This window comes from Hydra viridissima, unplaced genomic scaffold (genome assembly GCF_058129835.1).
Source record: "Hydra viridissima isolate aposymbiotic clone 2 unplaced genomic scaffold, HvirCarnegie_v1 scaffold_7, whole genome shotgun sequence".
Classification (NCBI taxonomy): domain Eukaryota; kingdom Metazoa; phylum Cnidaria; class Hydrozoa; order Anthoathecata; family Hydridae; genus Hydra; species Hydra viridissima.
The window spans coordinates 7428876-7447934 of NW_028324306.1; the positions used below are offsets into that span (position 1 = coordinate 7428876).

The 19059-nt window shown below is 28.7% G+C and overlaps 1 protein-coding gene across 3 annotated transcripts; it reads left to right on the forward strand.

The window, feature by feature from the left end:
- The first annotated feature begins 2112 nt into the window (after window positions 1-2112).
- On the forward strand, window positions 2113-18556 carry LOC145183880 (ras-associating and dilute domain-containing protein-like). Of its 3 annotated transcripts, XR_016454062.1 has the most exons (16): window positions 2113-2485; window positions 4177-4326; window positions 8844-9021; window positions 9362-11386; window positions 11498-11622; window positions 11743-11780; window positions 11869-12112; window positions 13195-13614; window positions 14115-14262; window positions 14514-14657; window positions 14758-14855; window positions 15039-15407; window positions 15512-15577; window positions 15667-15740; window positions 16949-17031; window positions 18332-18556. XR_016454062.1 is itself a non-coding variant. In XM_090092803.1 (15 exons), the coding sequence occupies exons 2-15, from the start codon at window positions 4195-4197 to the stop codon at window positions 18429-18431; spliced, it is 4161 nt and encodes a 1386-aa protein (XP_089948929.1). In that variant the 5' UTR covers window positions 2113-2485; window positions 4177-4194; the 3' UTR covers window positions 18432-18556. The 3 variants fall into 3 exon arrangements, 2 of the variants coding, with proteins under 2 accessions (XP_089948929.1, XP_089948930.1); XM_090092803.1 differs by lacking the exon at window positions 16949-17031; XM_090092804.1 differs by lacking the exon at window positions 16949-17031 and having other exon boundaries at window positions 2346-2516.
- Window positions 18557-19059: the final 503 nt, after the last annotated feature.

The window sequence follows — 19059 nt, forward strand, 5'->3', positions numbered from 1 at the left end:
AAACATGCGATAGGTCAAAGTTGTGCACTTTATAATAAAATATTTTCAAATGTTATTTAAAAACCTTTAACTTTATGATCAGTTTCTGAGTTCTCTTCTCTCTACTTTAAGATAAAAAAAAGTGCTTTTTTTCAATAGTCTCAAAAGTTTTGGAGCATTTGTTGGGCATTTTTACAAAACCTTTTAGATTTAAAATCTTCAATTGCTTAATTATGAGTCATCAATTCTCTGACAACTAAAACAGCATCCTGTCGGATTAAAATAGTCGTAATCAAGTTGTGTCATTTTAAATCAAGACGGTGTTACAAAGAAATGTTTACTATTTCAAAAAAATATGGTACCTAATTTTATATATTCTATATTAAATATTATAGGTATATTCTTTGTTATTAATATTTATATTCTTTAAAATCAGATTAAATTATGTTTTAAATAAAAATTTCTTTATTCTTAAATTCTGGTCAGTAATTTTTTTCTCTAATTATCCTTTTACTTTTAAAATATGCATGAAAATTTTACCTGTCCATATAGTTGATGAACGTAATAACATCAAAATGATGGTTTAAATTTCACGACACTTAAATTTGTAAGTTACTTAAAACATAGTTCGTTACTCTTTACAAGAATTGCTTAACACCAATGTGGTATCAAATATTTAATTGGTGATAAGTGCAACAATTCAGAACGCCCTTAAAGAAATCCTGTTTGTTCTTTGGTATTTTACCCATTAAATGACCAGATATTTGCATAAGTGTAATCCCATAAGACGATCCCATAAGTGTTATATAGAATTTTAAGCTTAGTCTTTGTAATGAAGAACACTTTTTTAAAGTTCATTTACTGCCCTATTTAACATTTCGGATAACTATTTTGCTAAAAATCTATCTTCTTGATATTTGTTTTGTCGAATGTGGCAACTTAATATCTTTTATTATGTTTTTGTACACATTTTGAACTATAATATCTTCAATAAGAAGGAATTGGTCCGATCGAACACCGACTAAACCTCATCTCCATACCATTAAATTTCATCCACCTTACTGTGGACACGACGAACATACCTAATTCTAATATAGAATCAAACAAAATAAACTTTGATTCATCGGAGAATTTTTGCTTACTTTTGTCCATTTTACATCGTATATTAACTTAATTCTTGTATTTCTAATATTCATAAAAATTAACGGTCTCTTCATTGATTGTCCTTTGAATAAACTGGCAATATGTACGCTTTGTTTTGATGAAAAGCTGTATTCTACTATATATTTCAGGGTATTTTAAATTAAAAAGTACCTTTTACAATCGAATTGGACAAGTTAACGACTTGTCATCTCTTTTTGTTGTAAGTTTTGGGCTTCCGGAACATTTTTTATATTTAGTTTCTTCCAATTGAACATTCTTTACTATTTGATGAACTGTAGACTTCTGAAATGCTTTTTTTGGACTGAAGTACTTCAAATTATTTACGGGAGAGATTTGCTCTTATTTTATCTTTATTTGCCATTTTTATTTATTTTCATTTATTTACTTTCTATAAAAACGTTTGGTTTTTATTGGTAAATTTTAACAGAAAGCATTAATAAAAATAAAGAAAGTAATTATTTTTCAAATTTTTCAACAAGTTGTTCTTTTGCTCGGGTACCTTTTTTACTATAAAAACATTTAAAAAAATAAATTATAAGTTGAAAGTTCCTTTTACGCAAGTTGTTAATTTCAACACCAATAATACTCTGTAAAACTTTTATTTCAATTGGTCAAAGGGAAAAAAAGTCATCAAAGATAAACTAAAAACAAGTTTTCGTTTCCAAACTTCTGCGCGTTGCAGTAAATAAAGCAATAAAAACTTCTAATCATATTTACAAAAAAGACGTTTTAAATATATTTATATATATATACAAAAATATATCCATAAGCAACATGAATAAAAATACTTGCAGATCACCTATGAATTATGATTAATAAAAAGCTTAATATTCATACATGGTATTAAATAGGGGCAATGAACAAAATAAGCAGTTTTGTTTCCACCTCATTTTTATACAGTCGGATACGAAAACAATAGGCTTATTATACGCACAAACATCTTCACAAAGACTAAATGATAAGATCCCTGTGAACTTCTTACACATTAGAGAACTATGGTGTTATTAAAGGCTCTCCTTCTTTGATCAAGAGAAAAAAACTTTTATCACAGATGAATATTTTCTTGTTTTTTTTATTGAGCCTATTATCATTGGATTAATTTATAATGAACACGACGGTAGCTTTAAATGCATTAAACAGAACAGCTACTATAAATGGAGGCATTACATGTATCCTCAGCGATATCTGTGGTGGAGAACCATGAAGTTACAATCTGACATTTTCAAAACACTCAGTTCATGTTTAAACATTACTTAAACTTATCTTATTTATAACTTTTAACATTTTCTTACTAAAAGGAAATTTTTTATTTGGAAATTTGAAGAAATAGCAAGGGAAAAAGGTTGGTTATTGCTACCTATTTTAGTTCTCAGGTATTTTTAAGTTTTGATCGGCATATTTAGAAAAATTCAGTTTACATACTTAAATGCATTTTGGTTTACAATGCGATTAAAGGAAACTAATATTGACTAAAAATTATCCTCGTCTGAGAAAAAAAATTATCTTAGTCTGAGACTGTCTGGTATCAAACCTCCACTTTTTGAAGAATAATTAGGCTTCCAAAACGCGGTTAAAAATTTGTTCAAACATTTACTATGAGGTATTTCAAATTATTGAGTACAAATTATTTTGAGTACAAATTAATCAATATTCAAAAATACGATTTCTCAGCTCACATGGTGAATCATTTATTTGCATTATTTTTTTTATGTCTAAAAAAATTACTTTGATTATTGACATGAAACTGGAATGATAAACACACGGGAAGAAAAATGCTCGGTAGGAAAAAGAGAAGAACTAATTTAAAGGGATAGTAACAAATGCTCTTGAATCTTTAAAAAAATTATTAGAAACACAAAGGAAATCAAACAGAAAGAAAAACTTCAAAACGAGCCAGAAACAACAGTTCAACAGACAACATTCATAAATAATCAATGGGGCGTTTTCTCTGTTTGTTGTGATTTAAACTAGGGACAATAAACAATATTTTCATATTTAAACCTTCATATGTCAGTGAACCTCTGTATGAGTGAATCTCTATATGAATGAACTTCTATATGAGTGATTTTCTCGGTATAAAAAAAGAAATGAAAACCTCCTAATTATTATTCAAAGAATTGAAATTAGTAGGTTTTTGTTTCTTTTTTTTTTTATCATTTCTATTTTGCTGAAAACGATTTGCTTAAATTAATTTTCACCAGAAGGTAAGTAATTTAAACAAACAAAAAAAATAGAGTGATTACAATATAAAACACCACGAAAGAAAATGCTAATTTTTCTGGATTCACTGGTTATGATAGAGGTGAATTTAGCCCACTTTTAATAGTTTCGCTGGCATTCTTGATTTGTATCTTTCCTTTTGAGTTGATAAAAGCAAAAAAATCTTGTAATTTTCCCTGGTTGCATTCTAACATGTTCATTTTTTGTCCCTTTTTTGAAAATATTCAGGGAGAAAGGGTGGTAGTTTCTGTGAATCCTAACGCCCCTTTCTAAAATTTACTACAAATTTCAATAGCATTTTGAGAACAACACTTTTTTCTCTTTGGAATGTCAGACACACTCCATAGAATTAATATCCCGGGTAAGCCCTTATAGAAAACAGTAGTAAGACTGTTGAAAAGTATGTTTTTTTTTTTTTATCGTAACTGGTTTCCCTGACTAAAAATTATGCTGGAGTTTCAATGCTCAATAATAAAAACAAAAGAGTTCATTTGGCTAAAAATGTCTGTTTTGCTTCATAATGCTCCAACTCAAATTTCGATGAATGAAAATCCGGCTTAACAATAAATGCAATCGAAGTGCAGTTTTTTTTTTTTTTTTGTCGTTTTTGTGCGATATTTAAAAAATTTAGATCCAAGAGCTTGAAAAATTGTCGGTGACTTATTTGGAGTTTGATTCGTAACCTCACAAAAAAGTAAAATAGCGATAATAATTGAAACTAGAACTTTGTGTTGGTCAAAAAAATGTTGTACCCTCTTTCTCTTTATAAACTTCATGGGGATATTCATAAATTCATAACATTTTAATTTTTAGATTTTAATTTCCAACATAATGGATGAAGACTTTCAGCCAATAAAAAGAGACCGTTTGAAGTCTTGGAAGGAGTATGAAGGAAACGAAGAAATTCCAATGATTCTTTCGGAAGGCTTTTTGCCAATTAAGTTCCATAATGGAGATTTTCAGGTTTGAATTTAAGACTATTTTCTACATAGATAATTAACTCTTGCTTTAGGTTTTCAAAACTGAAAAAGGTGGGGGAGGGGGTGTTTACAGTATTAATAACTTTTAAAATCAGTTGTGATTCACTTTGTTATAAAATGTGATAATCGTTTTTACTTCACTTTTTGACGTTCGCAATTGGTTTGATCATATTGAAATATATTTTAAATGGTCAAACTTTCAAATCAACTTTTTCTTGCTGCGACCACAAGAGAACAAAAAAATTTTTTGTTTGAACGTTTATTCTAAAAAGGTGAAAAAACGTTTTTTCTAAAAAGGTGAAAAGAACGTTTTTTCTAAAAAGGTGAAAAGAACGTTTTTTCTAAAAAGGTGAAAAGAACGTTTTTTCTAAAAAGGTGAAAAGAACGTTTTTTCTAAAAAGGTGAAAAGAACGTTTTTTCTAAAAAGGTGAAAAGGAAAAGACTTAATTGAATTTCAAAGAATTGCAAAACAGTTTTATTATGTCAGTGGTTTAAAAGTAATGTTAAGTTTTGGCCATAAAATCAATTCTGTACTTTGAAAGCTTTAAACATTATGGTGGGACTAAAATCTACTAGCTGCAATCTTTGACTGTGAAAAGACCCTGCTGTTTTACTAGAATTTACTGATTTTTCTGGGAAAAGTTACTCATGTGAAATGGTTCAATCTAGTCCTCGATATTAACTTATCTAAAGTTATTTTCTGTCTAATCTTGAAATTTAGTTGCGGCAATTCAAATATCAAAACAAAAACAAAATGATGAATTTTTAGTTGAACTTTTTATACTTATAATGATCGTAAATATATTTGATGAAATAAATTTACTGTAAAAATTGCGAAAGAAGTTCCACAAAGAAGATGGAAACAGATGTGTCCCTCAATCTCAATCCCAACCTCACTGTTGTTGAAAGTCTCCATTTTTTTTTTGTTTGCTTTTTGTTTTTTTGTTGTTATTTATACTGGTATTTGAATTACTTTTACTAACGTTGTTTAATCCTCGGCATAATCGACAAAATATAGACAAATTTCCAAACCTTTGTTGGACACAGCGAAAAGGGGAAACGTCGTACAATTGATAGCTAAGCAGTTGATGCAAAAGTAGTCATCATTTAGAAGGCTCTACTAATAGCTAGTGAATATAATCAATGGGACCTTAAACTCGTTAGAGTTTTACGTTTTGTCGGAGACTTTTACGAAAGTTCTATAAAAATGTTTGCTCAGTTAACTGATCAACGAAGAATGATGTCAGGCGATTAGATTTAAGTATCTTTCTCAAAACCGGATTGAGTAGATCTTGATATGATATAATACAAATCATCTTCAAGGTTTCTGCCTTAAAGTGCTATTTGGGTAGAAGAAAAAAGTCGTCCTTCCTAATGAATTCATCGTAGAAACCTCATCGAAAATAGTGGATTAATGTTACAGGCGCTATTGAAAAGTACAATAGAACAAAAACGAAAAACGAAAACGAAACGAAACGTTGAATTGATTGATATAGAGCTAAATGGATTCTGACAATCTGAATTAAGCAGATCTGGTTCTGGGTGTGGGCAATTCAACTGGGTAAAAAAAATGATGTAGAGAAGAAATAGAGTAAATAAACGCCAGTGAAAGTTGAACTTTTGAACAGCAAGTTCATACTTGCTAACTTCAATTTTGTACTAAGTATAATAGATGAAAAAGTCCTCATCTACATTACTGGAAATTCATTGATGTTGAATTTTCTAGTCTGTGGAGCAATACCAAACATAATAAATGATACAGAAAAGTTTGAAGAAGGATTTATATAAAACCAAATTGCACCATCGTAACAGGGTATACTTAGGACTGAAAGGATAAAAATTTGGACGAAAACATTAACTTAGTTTTAGCAGGTTTGATAGCTCTTGCATTTAATAATCATTAAAAAATATATATTAAGTTAAGCAATAACATCAATAAATCTAGAAACATCAATGGCTGTCAAACTTGTTGTTGACGAAAAATTTTATTCGGAATACTTTCATTGATTTCAACCTGCAAAAAATGGATGCATATTGCAAGGATACACACAGACTATATCTTAAATTATTTTATTAGTAAAAAATTCCAGCAACTGTGCCTAAAGTTCTTACTCATGCCTGAGGAATAATTATTCATTCACAAGCACCTCTTAATATTAGCAGAAAAGTTGACATAATCGGGAGGTTTTGGTTCTAGGGTTACGTGGAAGGGGTAATGTGGAGGTTGGAATTGAGGTTAATGGTCTGGCGATTAGTTGATCAGGAAAAGGCAAGGTTTGGGGATAGTTTGGTTAGGAATGGGCAAGGTTAAATTGTTAAAGGGTTGTGGTTGTGTTTACCGTCCTCAGTGTATTCTTTATACAATATATATCAATAAATGTCATTCATTACATTTGCAAAATACAAATAATACTCTCTTACTCTACTTATAGTGTTCGATAATGCTTTTATCAATTATTCCTCTTTTTCTTCTTATTTTTTATACGAGTATCTCTTCTTTATTTGAAACAACCAAAGCTTCTGGTTAATCTTCTTTGATCAATATTTCTTCTGATTTCTGTTTAACTCCTTACTTCTTCTGATTATCAAAAACTTCTTTTTTTTCTCTTTTCTTATTTAACTTCTTATTTATCCAATTATTTTTCAATCACAAAAATTCTCTCTCTTTAAAATTCTTCTTAAAACTTTCTTAAAAAAGTTTCTCCCTTCTACCACCTTTCTTTTTTGTGCTTTTATAGTTTTTGCTTGTTTTCCGTTGCGATACATATTCATCATTTATTTATATGGCAGGTTGAATAAGTCTCCGTGTTTACGTTTTTTTCGCAGTTGTTGTTTTTAACTTGATTCTCCTTTCTCAGAGTAAACAGTTAAAAAAGTATCGAACCCATCATGCAGCAAAGCGATCAAGAGTAAAACATATATGTGTGTGTCTGAAAAAATAAATAACTGGTGGCAGTTATTGTGCCTGAAAGCAACACTTGAGGTGGCCTAGAATTATATGCAATATCACCCCATACCATGATTCCAATAGTAGGTGTGTTAAAATACAGGTATGTTCATTCCTTTCAAAAAGTTTACCCTTTTGAAAAGCTGTCGGATAAATGTTCTTTAACAACATATTTTGATCAACCACAAAAAAAACTCCAAAAGACGCAAAAAAATTATAAAAATATTTTTGTCCGCCTGCTTGTATGAAAATTGGCCAAAATATGACGATTATCTTACTGCAACCAAATCGCTTTGTGAAAATTTATAGATTAAATTCAGGATATTTTATGAAAAAATTTTTCCCTGTTTTTTTTTTTTTTTTTTTTTCTTGTTGTAAGATTTTGAGAAAAACAAGTTAAATATTATTATACAAGTTAAAACAGTTCTGTAACAAAATTTTAAAGAGCCTCGTTAACCTACCCTTCATGTACATACCCTTCATGTACGCAAATAGTTAAAACCTAATTTTTAAAACTTCAAATAAAATTCCTCAAACTGTTAAATACATTAAGAGCGATAAATTTCATGTGAAATGTCAGGTAAAACTCCAACAACAAGTAATTGTCTACAAATAGCAATTAACAAATTTAATTGCTGTCACAATATTCTTTTCTAAGCAAGCTATTGAAATAATTAGCCTGATCATTTTTTAAAAACATTAGCGCAAAGAAACTTTAAATCAAGCAGCATTTTTTGTGCATGTTGGCAAAGAAGATAAAAAATTTTTTTTTTTTTTAAAAAAAATATTATGTATGGGGCAAGCTATTAAATCTAATTAAAATTAGAAAATATTAGCCTTAGACCTTTAAATTAATTCTTCAAGATCGTACAAGGATGCCGAATAAAAGTTTAAACAAATTATCTTACAGCGAAGAAATATTTTTAAGAACATATTGCTCGGGAAAGCTTGAAGATATATATAGACAGTTTATGGATAGTGATAATCTGGACTTCAATAATGTCATTGACAGAGATTACGATATTTTAAATGCAAGAAGGTATAAAGAGGAAAGCACCATACCTTCTGAAAAAGAAGAAGACTTATATGCTTTAGAAAAAGAAGAAATTCAAGGAAGTATTCAACACTTTAATAATGGTGTTGGTGTGAATTTTCACAAGGTAAAAAATGCGAAGTAAAGCGAAGTTATGTAAAATTCATGAACTGAAACTTTGTGTTTAAACAAAGTTTTCGTATTTTCCGAAATTGGCAACCCTACTTATACTTTCGTTGTTCAACTAGTCCTTTCTAAGAGTACTTTTTTAATACAATTTTTTCGCGCATATTTTGGATTTAAGAAGCTGTACTTTTTTTTTTTTTTTATGATATTTTAAGGTTATCTTTGAAAACAAATACCTTTCATATAGTAAATACCAAAACTTAAAAAAAATATACCTCTGTATGATAAAGCTCGAATAAGGTGTGTTTAGCTGTTTTTTATTTATGATCTGCAAGTGAAAACCTTTGTTTGCATTTCATATTGAACAATCAAGCATTATTTGTCATATTTTTAGGAGCTTGATTATGAAGGAGCACTAAAATTCTATTATGATGATGGGAAAAGTGAGTTAACCAAAACTGTGCGTCTCACAAATAGAACTGCTGTTGAAGACCTTATACCGATTCTCATAAGCAAGTTCAGCTTATCGAACGATAAAAAATACTCTCTTTACGAGATAGAAAACGAGACAGGTACGTACGGAAGAGTATGTAAGTTTGCGCAATATCATTTTAACCATTTTCTGACAAGCGCGTATCATCAATAAGAGCCTCGATGATAGTTATGTGTGATATTGTAACTTTGTTATCTTGAGTTGATTATTTATCAAAAAATTTGAATGCAAATTATGTGAATGCATAAAATGACATATTATGTATTTTTTGATACCAGTATAAGTATTTGTATAAAGATCAGGTATTTAATGCGTAATAATTATTTGATATATGTTTAGCTATCTCATATATTTATAATGCATGATTGTAAGTATGAAGTAACTGTATACTTTATTATAATTTCCATATCTAATTTTAGATAAAGAAATATTGTTAGATAATGATGATTCCCCTTTGGCTCGTGCAATTAGTAATAAAAAAGTTCCAAGATTTGTTCTTCGTGAAAATAATATAAGCCAATATAGTTCTTCAAAGTTAGAAAAGAAAAAAAAACTGTTTGGTCGCAGTGGAGAAAAAGCTGAGAGCAAATTTAAAAAAACGGATGATCCAATCAATAGAAAGAAGAAAAAAAATAAGACAGTTCCTAGTTTTGAAGTTACTCAGCTTGAAAACAAAGATATCATTAACTCTGATGAAGTAATTGAATCTGTTAAGTCTGACAAATCAGACACCTCTATTGATGAAATATTTGATCACTGGGATAAAGAAGATGTTGTGACAGAAAAATCTATGCATGGTGTAAGTGAAAATAACATTAAAAATTTAAAATCATCTTCAGCAGTTTCAGAAATAACCTCAAATACATCTTCAAAAAAGAAAGATAGAGTAGAATTCATTGACAATCCAGTTGGTTTAAATGATAAAGATAAATACAAATCCTTGTCTTTTTCAAATTCAACAATATTTTATGATCAAGATAATGATTTGAATAACAATCAAAACCCAAAGAGAATTCACAAAGGAAAAAAAAAATCCCCTCAAAATAGTGAGATTACTTCCAAAGACGATAAGAATCAATCAAGATCTCTTTCTAAAATGTTTAATACAAATAAAAAAAAGAATTACTTTCAAAATAGCAATACAGAATTATCTACAAATCAGCTAACGCCAGGAATTCTAAAAGTCTTTGGTGATAATGTTTCTGCAGGGTCAAACTATAAAGCAGTTCGTGTGTCAACAATCTCAAGTGCCAAAGAGGTTGTACAAATGGCACTTGAAAGGTATGCCTTTGAAAATGCTGATCCCAAAGACTTTGTCTTGTGTGATGTAGTTGGTACATTTCAGCAACCAAGTTTAAAAAGTCCTTCTTCTACAAAAAAACAAAATAAACCTAAAAAAAGTGAGGATGCTGAGAATGAGCAACCAATATGGAACATGGAGTATATACGTGTGGTCAATGAAAATGAAAAGCCACTTGTTCTGCAATCTTTTTGGAAGCCAACAGGTAACCGTTTTAGAAGATTTGAACTTCGTCGCAAAGTAGATGTTGATGCTGTAAGCTTTATAAACACTGCAAAAGGTTTAGGAAGAAGTCCATCTGAATCAAGTTTGTTTGAAAGTTCTGACACATCAAGTAGAAGCACTGGAGCAACTGATGTTAAAGAAGTTTCATCAGTATCTTTATCACCTCATCCAAAAAGTAATAATACATCTGAAGTTGTTAGGGGTGAAGTTGTTAGGGATGAAAATTACTCAGTGCCATTGTATGTGCCATATTTACTGCTGATGCAAGGCTTTAGAAATTCTTCTGACAAGCTTTTGCATAAGCTTGATGAACCAGTAATTTCTGTCGGTCCATTTTCTCGTGATGGCCTTAAATGTCATATAGAATTATATTCATCTGATATTTTGCAGCCACATGCCTATATATATAAAAAAGTAAGTTTGGGTAGTAGTTCTGATGAAACAAATTTAGATGAAATTAACTTTGACATATTTGTTGACCCTGCAAAAGGTGCTGAAGTTTCAGTTAATGGAGAAACTATAAAATCTACAACAAAACTTAATCCTGGCTCAATTTTAGGATTTGGTAAGTCCTATTTTTTCCTTTTTAAAGACCCGACTCAGCAAGATACTGGATTACCTTGGATAAAATTTCTTAAGCCACATAATGCAGAACCATCAAATCAAACATATGCAACCATAAATCTATCAAGATTGCCTTCTAATAGCACAAGTCATCAGGGTCACATTTCAGATGAAAAAGACTCTTCTGGAAGTGAAAGTAGCTCTGAAAGCAGTTCTGATGAAGAAGATGAATCAAGTCAGTACCTAGCTCCTCGAAAGCATGTTGAAAAAAGTTTTTTGCAATTGAACTACGAAATTGAGGAAGAAGATGAGCTTCTGCATATGATAATAGATATTGCTGATTCAGATCTTGGAGGTTTGTTATTCACATATCTAATATTAAAAATAAAAATGCAAATTTCTGTTTATCATTTAAAATGTAAAAGATGGCAAGCTACAGCAATAGTTTTAATATCTTCATTTTTAGCCTTTAAGTTAACTCCAGTCTACTTCTTCATGATGGTCATCGAACATTCTGCTGCAACCTTCACAGAGTTACAAACTAGAAAGCTTTTACTCAAGATATCTAGTGGTTTGCAACGTATTGCATGGGTGATTTAAATTTTAATTTTGATTTTGAAAATGTAAGGAGTTCACTGTTTAAGGAATTCATTTTCCTCTGTTTTGACTTTGAAAAGTAATTAGATAAGTAGAAGAATTTTTAATTTTTAGGAAAAAACAAAAGAAATTGGAAAAAAATCTACAGTAAAGTAAGTTCTAAATATTATTTATTTCTATTCTGTCAGGGTTGTGTTTAGAATTTGTGAGAAAAAACATTTAAAAAGTTTTTTAAAATAGGGATGAAGATCCTTTGGTCATGTTGAAGCATTTACTGCCTGAATTAAAACCTGTTTTGTTTTGGATGGCTAGTGCAATAGAGATGCTTAACTTTTTACAAGGGAAAATGAGCAGTTATCTTTTGCCACGTTCTAAGGTGACCACCAGTAAAGAAGCATTGTTATCTGCTGATGAAGAGTTACTAACTGTATTAGAAGAAGTTATAATGTTTACATTTCAGCAAACTGTTTATCATGTAACTAAGGTATTTTTAATTTTGTCAGTTTCCTTTAGAGTTTAGTGCAAATTAATTGTTTAAAATAATCTAAAATTGCATTTGATGCAGAATTAGTTAAAAATAGGATAAAGAAACATTTAAAAATTTTTTCAATTGAAAAAATGCTGAAGAAAAAGTTATGCTTTTAAATCTTTTTCTCATATCAGAAAATTGACTTCCTCATTATCAAGTGTATTAACTTATTAAAAAGAATGAATTTGAAATCAACGTGTTAATCATAAGATCAGTGATGGAATTTAAAGGAACTGAATCATTCATTTCAATACTTTTCAATTCCTTTTGATAATATCTTGTTAATATTTGTTAATATCCAAAACTCATGAATATTGATATTGAACTAAAGTCTGGATGTTACAATTGGACTCCAAACTTGGTTTCCAAGTAGTACTGAAAGATTGAATCAGGATCTTTTTTGTCAATCAATATCATTGAGTTGTTATTTAGTCTTGATACTTGTTGATTTCACCATTTTAAAGTAATTATAGAAGCCTATGACATGTTCCTTCTGCCTCAAACAATTTCTTTGTGAATGATTTTCTACTAATACTTTACAAACTTTGGATTGCAATTGCATTTTGTAACGTTACAAAATGCAATTGCAAACCAGAACTATTGACTGTATCCAGTTTTTCTTTTAATGACAATCTTTAAAACAATCTTTTAATGTTTGAAGAGCTTTTGTTTTTTCTTTTGATTGTCTTTCATTTAAAATAAATGAACTTGAGGGTAAACAACATTTTTATAATATATTCTTATAATAGAGTCTCTTAAATTCTCATTATAATTTCAATACTTACAATCTTGAATAGGTTGCCAACAAAAAATTCCACAAAATAAAAATCACAAAAGTAATAAGCATAAGTAAACGCAATAAAGTTTTTTTTTAATTTTATTTTGTTTTAAAAACCAACTGTAATAATAAACAGTTTTAAAAAGTAGTATTTGTTAAAATATATTTTAAACAAATAAAGAAAAAGATAATTTGCATTTTGTTGTAATTTTTATTTTGCTTATTTTATTTTTATGTTGCTTATCTTTCATTTGATCAGGTTTTGTATGCTGCCCTGCCTTCAGTGATTGATTCAAATCCTTTTCAATCCAATGATAATTTTGACACTGTGAATGAAAAAAGTGAATCATGTATTCATCCATCTGTTGAAAAAATTTGTGTTATTTTTTCAAAAGTTCTTGAAGCAGCAAAAGAATTTCAAGTTCACTCGCAAATTATAGAGCAACTGTTTGCATATCTGTTTTTTTTCTCAAATGCTTCTTTATTTAATACGCTTATGGAGAAAGGAGCTGGTGGAATGTTTTATCGGTGGACAAAAGGTGTGCAAATACGTGCTAACCTTGAAGCTTTAGAAATTTGGGCACAGTCCAACAAACTAGCTGCTCAGTTTGAAAAATATATGACTAAAATATTGAATGCAGTTGACTTACTTGCATGCTCAAAAGTAGATCTTATCCAGGTGATCTTTTTTTTCTTTTAAATGTGTTTTGATGTTCAAAGTTTGGTTTAAAATATTTTACACTGCCAACTGAAATGCACTTGTTTTGCAATTGGCCAGAAACTTTTATGCTCCAAAATTAGCTGGTCACTACAACCATAATATTTTCATAAAAATGAGGAGAATTGAGTGTCAAAATATTTCCTTGTGCCAAACATCCTAAACCAAAAAACCTCCTTGTACAGGCTGAAAAGATTTTCATACTGAAAGATTTGATTTCTAAAATAAATAAAAAAGATTTAGTTTTTGTTTTGAGTTCTAAAGACCTGCTCAACATTTAATAAATAAACTTGTGTTCACTAAATCTTATCTCAATATTTTTATTCTCAATATTATGTTTCCAGAAAATAATCCCAGAAAAACTGAACTAAAACTTTCCTTTTTGATTCGGAAGAAAATTTATACCAGCTTCAAAACTTTCACTTTTGAAAATAATGAATTATCTTTTCTTGAATAAACAGATGGACTGGACAACTTTGCGCACAAAATATCCATCACTTAATGCAGCCCAGCTGCAACAACTACTTGCTGAGTATCAGTTAGGTGGAAAACCTCGACCCAGATCTTGGTATCCTCCACCTGATCAAGTAGAACCAGCTTTAAGATCATGTAAGTAATCAGTATTTATTTAAACAAGTTAAAGTTTACAAGAAATAAATTTCTTTTTTGGATTAAAAAATTGCATAACAAATAAAGTATAACTACATGATTAAAATCTAAAATTGTGGAAGTGTTTATTAAAAGTAGTAAAACTGTTTTATTAATGGATAGTTTGAGTGCTGAGTAATTAACAACAACTTATGACAATTATAAACCCAAAATAAATTTTTTATTTGTTAATTTTAATTACTGATTTCTAGCTGAAGTTCTGGAAAGCTTTGCTACACATCCCCCATTAATGTTGCCTTCTGAAGATTTTGTGATGGATCTGAGCAAAGATCCTGATAGTGAAGATTTCTTCATTTTCTATGATCTTATCAGAAATAGAGGATTTAAAACTAAAGGTTATACATTAAAAGTGGTTTTAAACAACTTTTCCTAAAAATCATTTGTTTTAGTTATCAAAATAAAGAGAATTAATTAAGTTTGTTTTTATATTGTTAGAAAAGAAATCCTTACCAAAAGCAACCTCTGATTCCAAGAAAATGCGAACAAGAAGCCATATTGATGTTCATGAAGTAAAAGAGGCTGTAAAAAGCCAGGTTGTTTTTCTTTTAACAACTTGAAATATTTTTTCCTATTTCAATAAACCTTTTTCTGTTAATCAAGCATAAGTACAATATGCAGAAATAGTTGAAATATATTTAAATTATTACAAGTCTTATGGCAAAGCAAAAAAGAAAAACTTCATGATTTGAAACTTGTAACTCTTAATTTTGATTTAGGTAAATGCTTCAGCAGATAACAAACCTCTCAGTATTAATCATGCAAAAGAGAAATCAACTGAAGAAGACAACTGTAGAACACCTGAAGAACTTCAGTCAAAAAAAACAACAGTGAAAATTTCATGTCGTTCTTCTAGTCTTTCAAGCACAAGCAGCAATATTTCTAGTGGAGCCTCATCAAATCAAATTTCAGAAAATGACTACTTTAATGCAGATGGTATTCATAATGGAGAAAATACAGATGAATTAGTTCAAAAGGCTAAGCTTTTATTAAAAACTGAAAACATTTCTTCCTTTGATAAAAATGAGTATACAGTGGAGCTGGTACGAGGAAACAAAGGGTTAGGGTTGGGACTGATTGATGCAATGGTGAGAAAGAATTTTATCTTAAAAAATGGTTTTTTGGATATTCTTTCCAGTAAAAATTTATTGCAAGTTTGTTATTATGGTTGAGTTTTTTTGTTTTTTTTCAGTATACATCTCTGCAAGTTAATGCTGTATTTATTCGAACTATTGTTCCTGATACTCCAGCTTCCAAAGTAATAAATTGAGTTTTGCCAATAGCTTTTCTTTTTTTTACCCACTTATTTTTATCAACCAATTTTTACTTTATTTTATCTATGAAAAGGATCCACATTTAAAAATTGGTGATCGTCTCCTTGCAGTAAATGGAATATCTCTTGTTGGATGCAACTACAATCAGTAAGTTTGCACTTGATTGATATAGTGTCATATTGGTGCCTGAGAGCCATAATGTCTTACATGTAAAATACACATTTTACAGTAGACCCATATTAAGATGTTTTGGTTGTCAACTACATTTGCATCTATGATATCATATTATCACTTATTTCCATAACCATAATAAAATTGAGTTTCAGACTCTTCTAAGTGCCAGAGCCAATGTTTAGAGATTGAAGTTTTTTCTAATGAACAGTTAAGACACAAAAAAAATGTCTTAAATCATTTTCTTATTTTTTATTTCTTAAATGTAATTTAATTTGTTATTGATGCAAATTACACAAAACTAGTGACTTTTATATAAGATAAAGTTTCATACATTAGTTACAGTATTCCTCTAAAGTATATTAATGATCATGTAGAGATCATGATCATTAATCATGTAAAGTATATTAATCATGTAAAGTATATTGATCATGTAGAGTATATTAATCATGTAAAGTATATTAATCATGTAAAGTATATTAATGATCATGTAGAGATCATGATCATTAATCATGTAAAGTATATTAATCATGTAAAGTATATTAATCATGTAAAGTATATTAATGATCATGTAGAGTATATTAATCATGTAAAGTATATTAATCATGTAGAGTATATTAATCATGTAAAGTATATTAATGATCACTCTGCAAGTAATCTAAGTTCTTTACATTTTCATCAATTATTTATGGTATTAACAAGAGATCAAATCACTTTAACTAATGTGAGATTTTTAAGAAATAAATTTTGCTTACATAACAGAAAACTCAAAGTTTAAAAGTATGTGAATGATATTTTTTTTTATCAAAAAATTGTTCAAACATTTCTTTTGATAAGATTAAGTAAATAATATAAGAAATATCTGCAATTATTTGATTAATGGGTGACCACAAGAAAATTCAGCCAGTTTTAAAAATGAAATGTCTTCACAACAACATTCAATTTACTTCATTTTTGTATCAACTTAAAACATCAACTTAAAGTATTATAATGATTTATAAGATTCTCAATTCAAAATTTCAATTTTCTTAACGCTAGCCATCATGTCTCGCAAAAGTGTTTTTGATACCTCATTTGACGCGTAAACCCATTTTTTCTTTAAATCCTCAAGTACTTGTTTCCCACTTTTTCTTAACTGTCCTTTCAAAATTGACTAGTAGGACTCTATGGGGTGCTTTTTTCAGATACTTCTTGATGTAGATACCCACTTTCAAAGTCTGCTGAGTGAAGAATGAAGATCACAACTGCAAATTGCTTACCAGATGAGGTACTTAGGTGAAATATTTGAAGTCTGAATGTATTTTAACTTGTTTTTGACATCTTTACCTTTGAATTTATAGTAAATATGGTGTCTGGGAACTTGAGTGAAATCCTTTTTGATGTAAGCTTCATTGTCCATTATGAGGAATTGATTTTCTAGAAGTAGCAATTTTTACAACTTTCTTGAATGATGAATACCTTTATCCTTTTTGTCCAGATTGCATTTTTTTTTTTTTTTGCTTATTGATGTATGACTAACTACATTTAAATTTTTAAGCTAAATCTGTCAAGAACTGCATTGGATTAATGAAACTGAAACTCTGATGTTTCTTGCTTTTGATTTGTTTTGAAATCTTTTTTCCACTTCTTCGGATAGTTTTTAACTGTTTGAAGCATCAGATAATGTATCCTACATTTGATCTCACAATGTTTAATTGTTTTGCAATTGTCGATTATAAAGCTAGTGAATTTTTAAAATAAATTTCCAGGTTTTTTTGTCATGTTAAAATTGATTTGCCAGTCATTGCATAAATTAACCTTTGTTTACATTTCGTTTAAAAATTTTGTTTACCAAAGTAAAAATAATACTTTGAAGAATTTATGGTAAAAAACAAAATGAAGTCAGGTGTGTTGTTGTGAAGATGTTTTAATTCGAAATCAGCTGAATTTCATCATAAACACCTGATATGGTTAGCCAAAATAATTTGACACCGACTGTTAAACTGCTGATAGTTAATACAGCAACTCAAGGCAAGACCTATATTGAAATTTGAATAAAATTTGGTCAGAAAAAGCAAACAGTTAAACAACTTTTGAAGAATTTTCTGTTCACAGAGCAAAGAATTCTGGTTGACCAAAAAAGATGATGTTAAGAGAAGACAATTTGCTCATATATTGATATAAAGTTAATTCCTTGAACAGCAATCTTAAAGTCTAGATTTTTGAACTTTTCTATTATGCAAAAAATTTTCTGTTATACAAAAACTTTTGTAAATAAACATCTAATGTTAATAAAAAGTAATTTAATTTGTTACTAATAGCATGACAAATAATTTGTTACTTAACAAATAATTAGTGAAAATTTCAAAAATACAACTGAATTCGTTATAAAGTCAAGAAAATGTGATCGTCAGCACACTCACTCTACTCTATGATCCAAGCAGGTTGGAGAATACTCACTCTACTCTATGATCCAAGCAGGTTGAAGAATAGCATAACTACAGCAATTTTGGCATTTAAAATTTTCTTGCTCTTAAGGGACGAAATATAACAGGATTTTCTTATCTTATTACTATATTTCTTTATAGAGCGATGGATATTATTAAGAAAGCTGGTGATCGATTAACATTTTTGATTGGTAAATCAGACAAAGAAACCATTAACAAAGTATTAAATACTGCTTCTTAGTTTCCTTTCCAAAATATTTATAAAAAATTTTCATTTAATATCAAATTCATTTAATAATCAAATGAAAAGTATTGAATAATCTAAAAAGATTTGTTTTGTTTTTAAAAAAAAAAAAAAAAAAGAAATAGCTTACATCAGCTAACATCCAATAACTGTTGCGTATTTATAATTTTAGTAGCTCTGGATTTAATAAGTTTCGAGTTCAGATTTATATTTTTATTACATTTGTTCGTATTTAGTTTGACTTCTTTATAATTTATTCATACTTTATTTAATGACTTTTTAAATCAATTTTTCTATTTTTTAACGCACTATGAACCAAAAGTTTTTATTTTTTAAAAGATAGAAAAAAATATATTTTTTTTGGTTTCCAATATTATTCGTTTTTTACATAATTCTAAGTTTTAATTACTGTTTTTATGAAATCTTAATGTGGTTTTTACTTTATTTTTCTTGTTTCCTTTTTTTTTCTTGTGTCGTTTTAAAGACAGTTCAACCACATTCATTTCTTTTTTTTTTCTTTTTTTTTTTCTTTTTTGTTTAAACTAACATTAATTTCATAGGAATTGTAAATACACAATTTATATTTAACTATATACAAATTATAAATAGTTTTGATATTTCAATC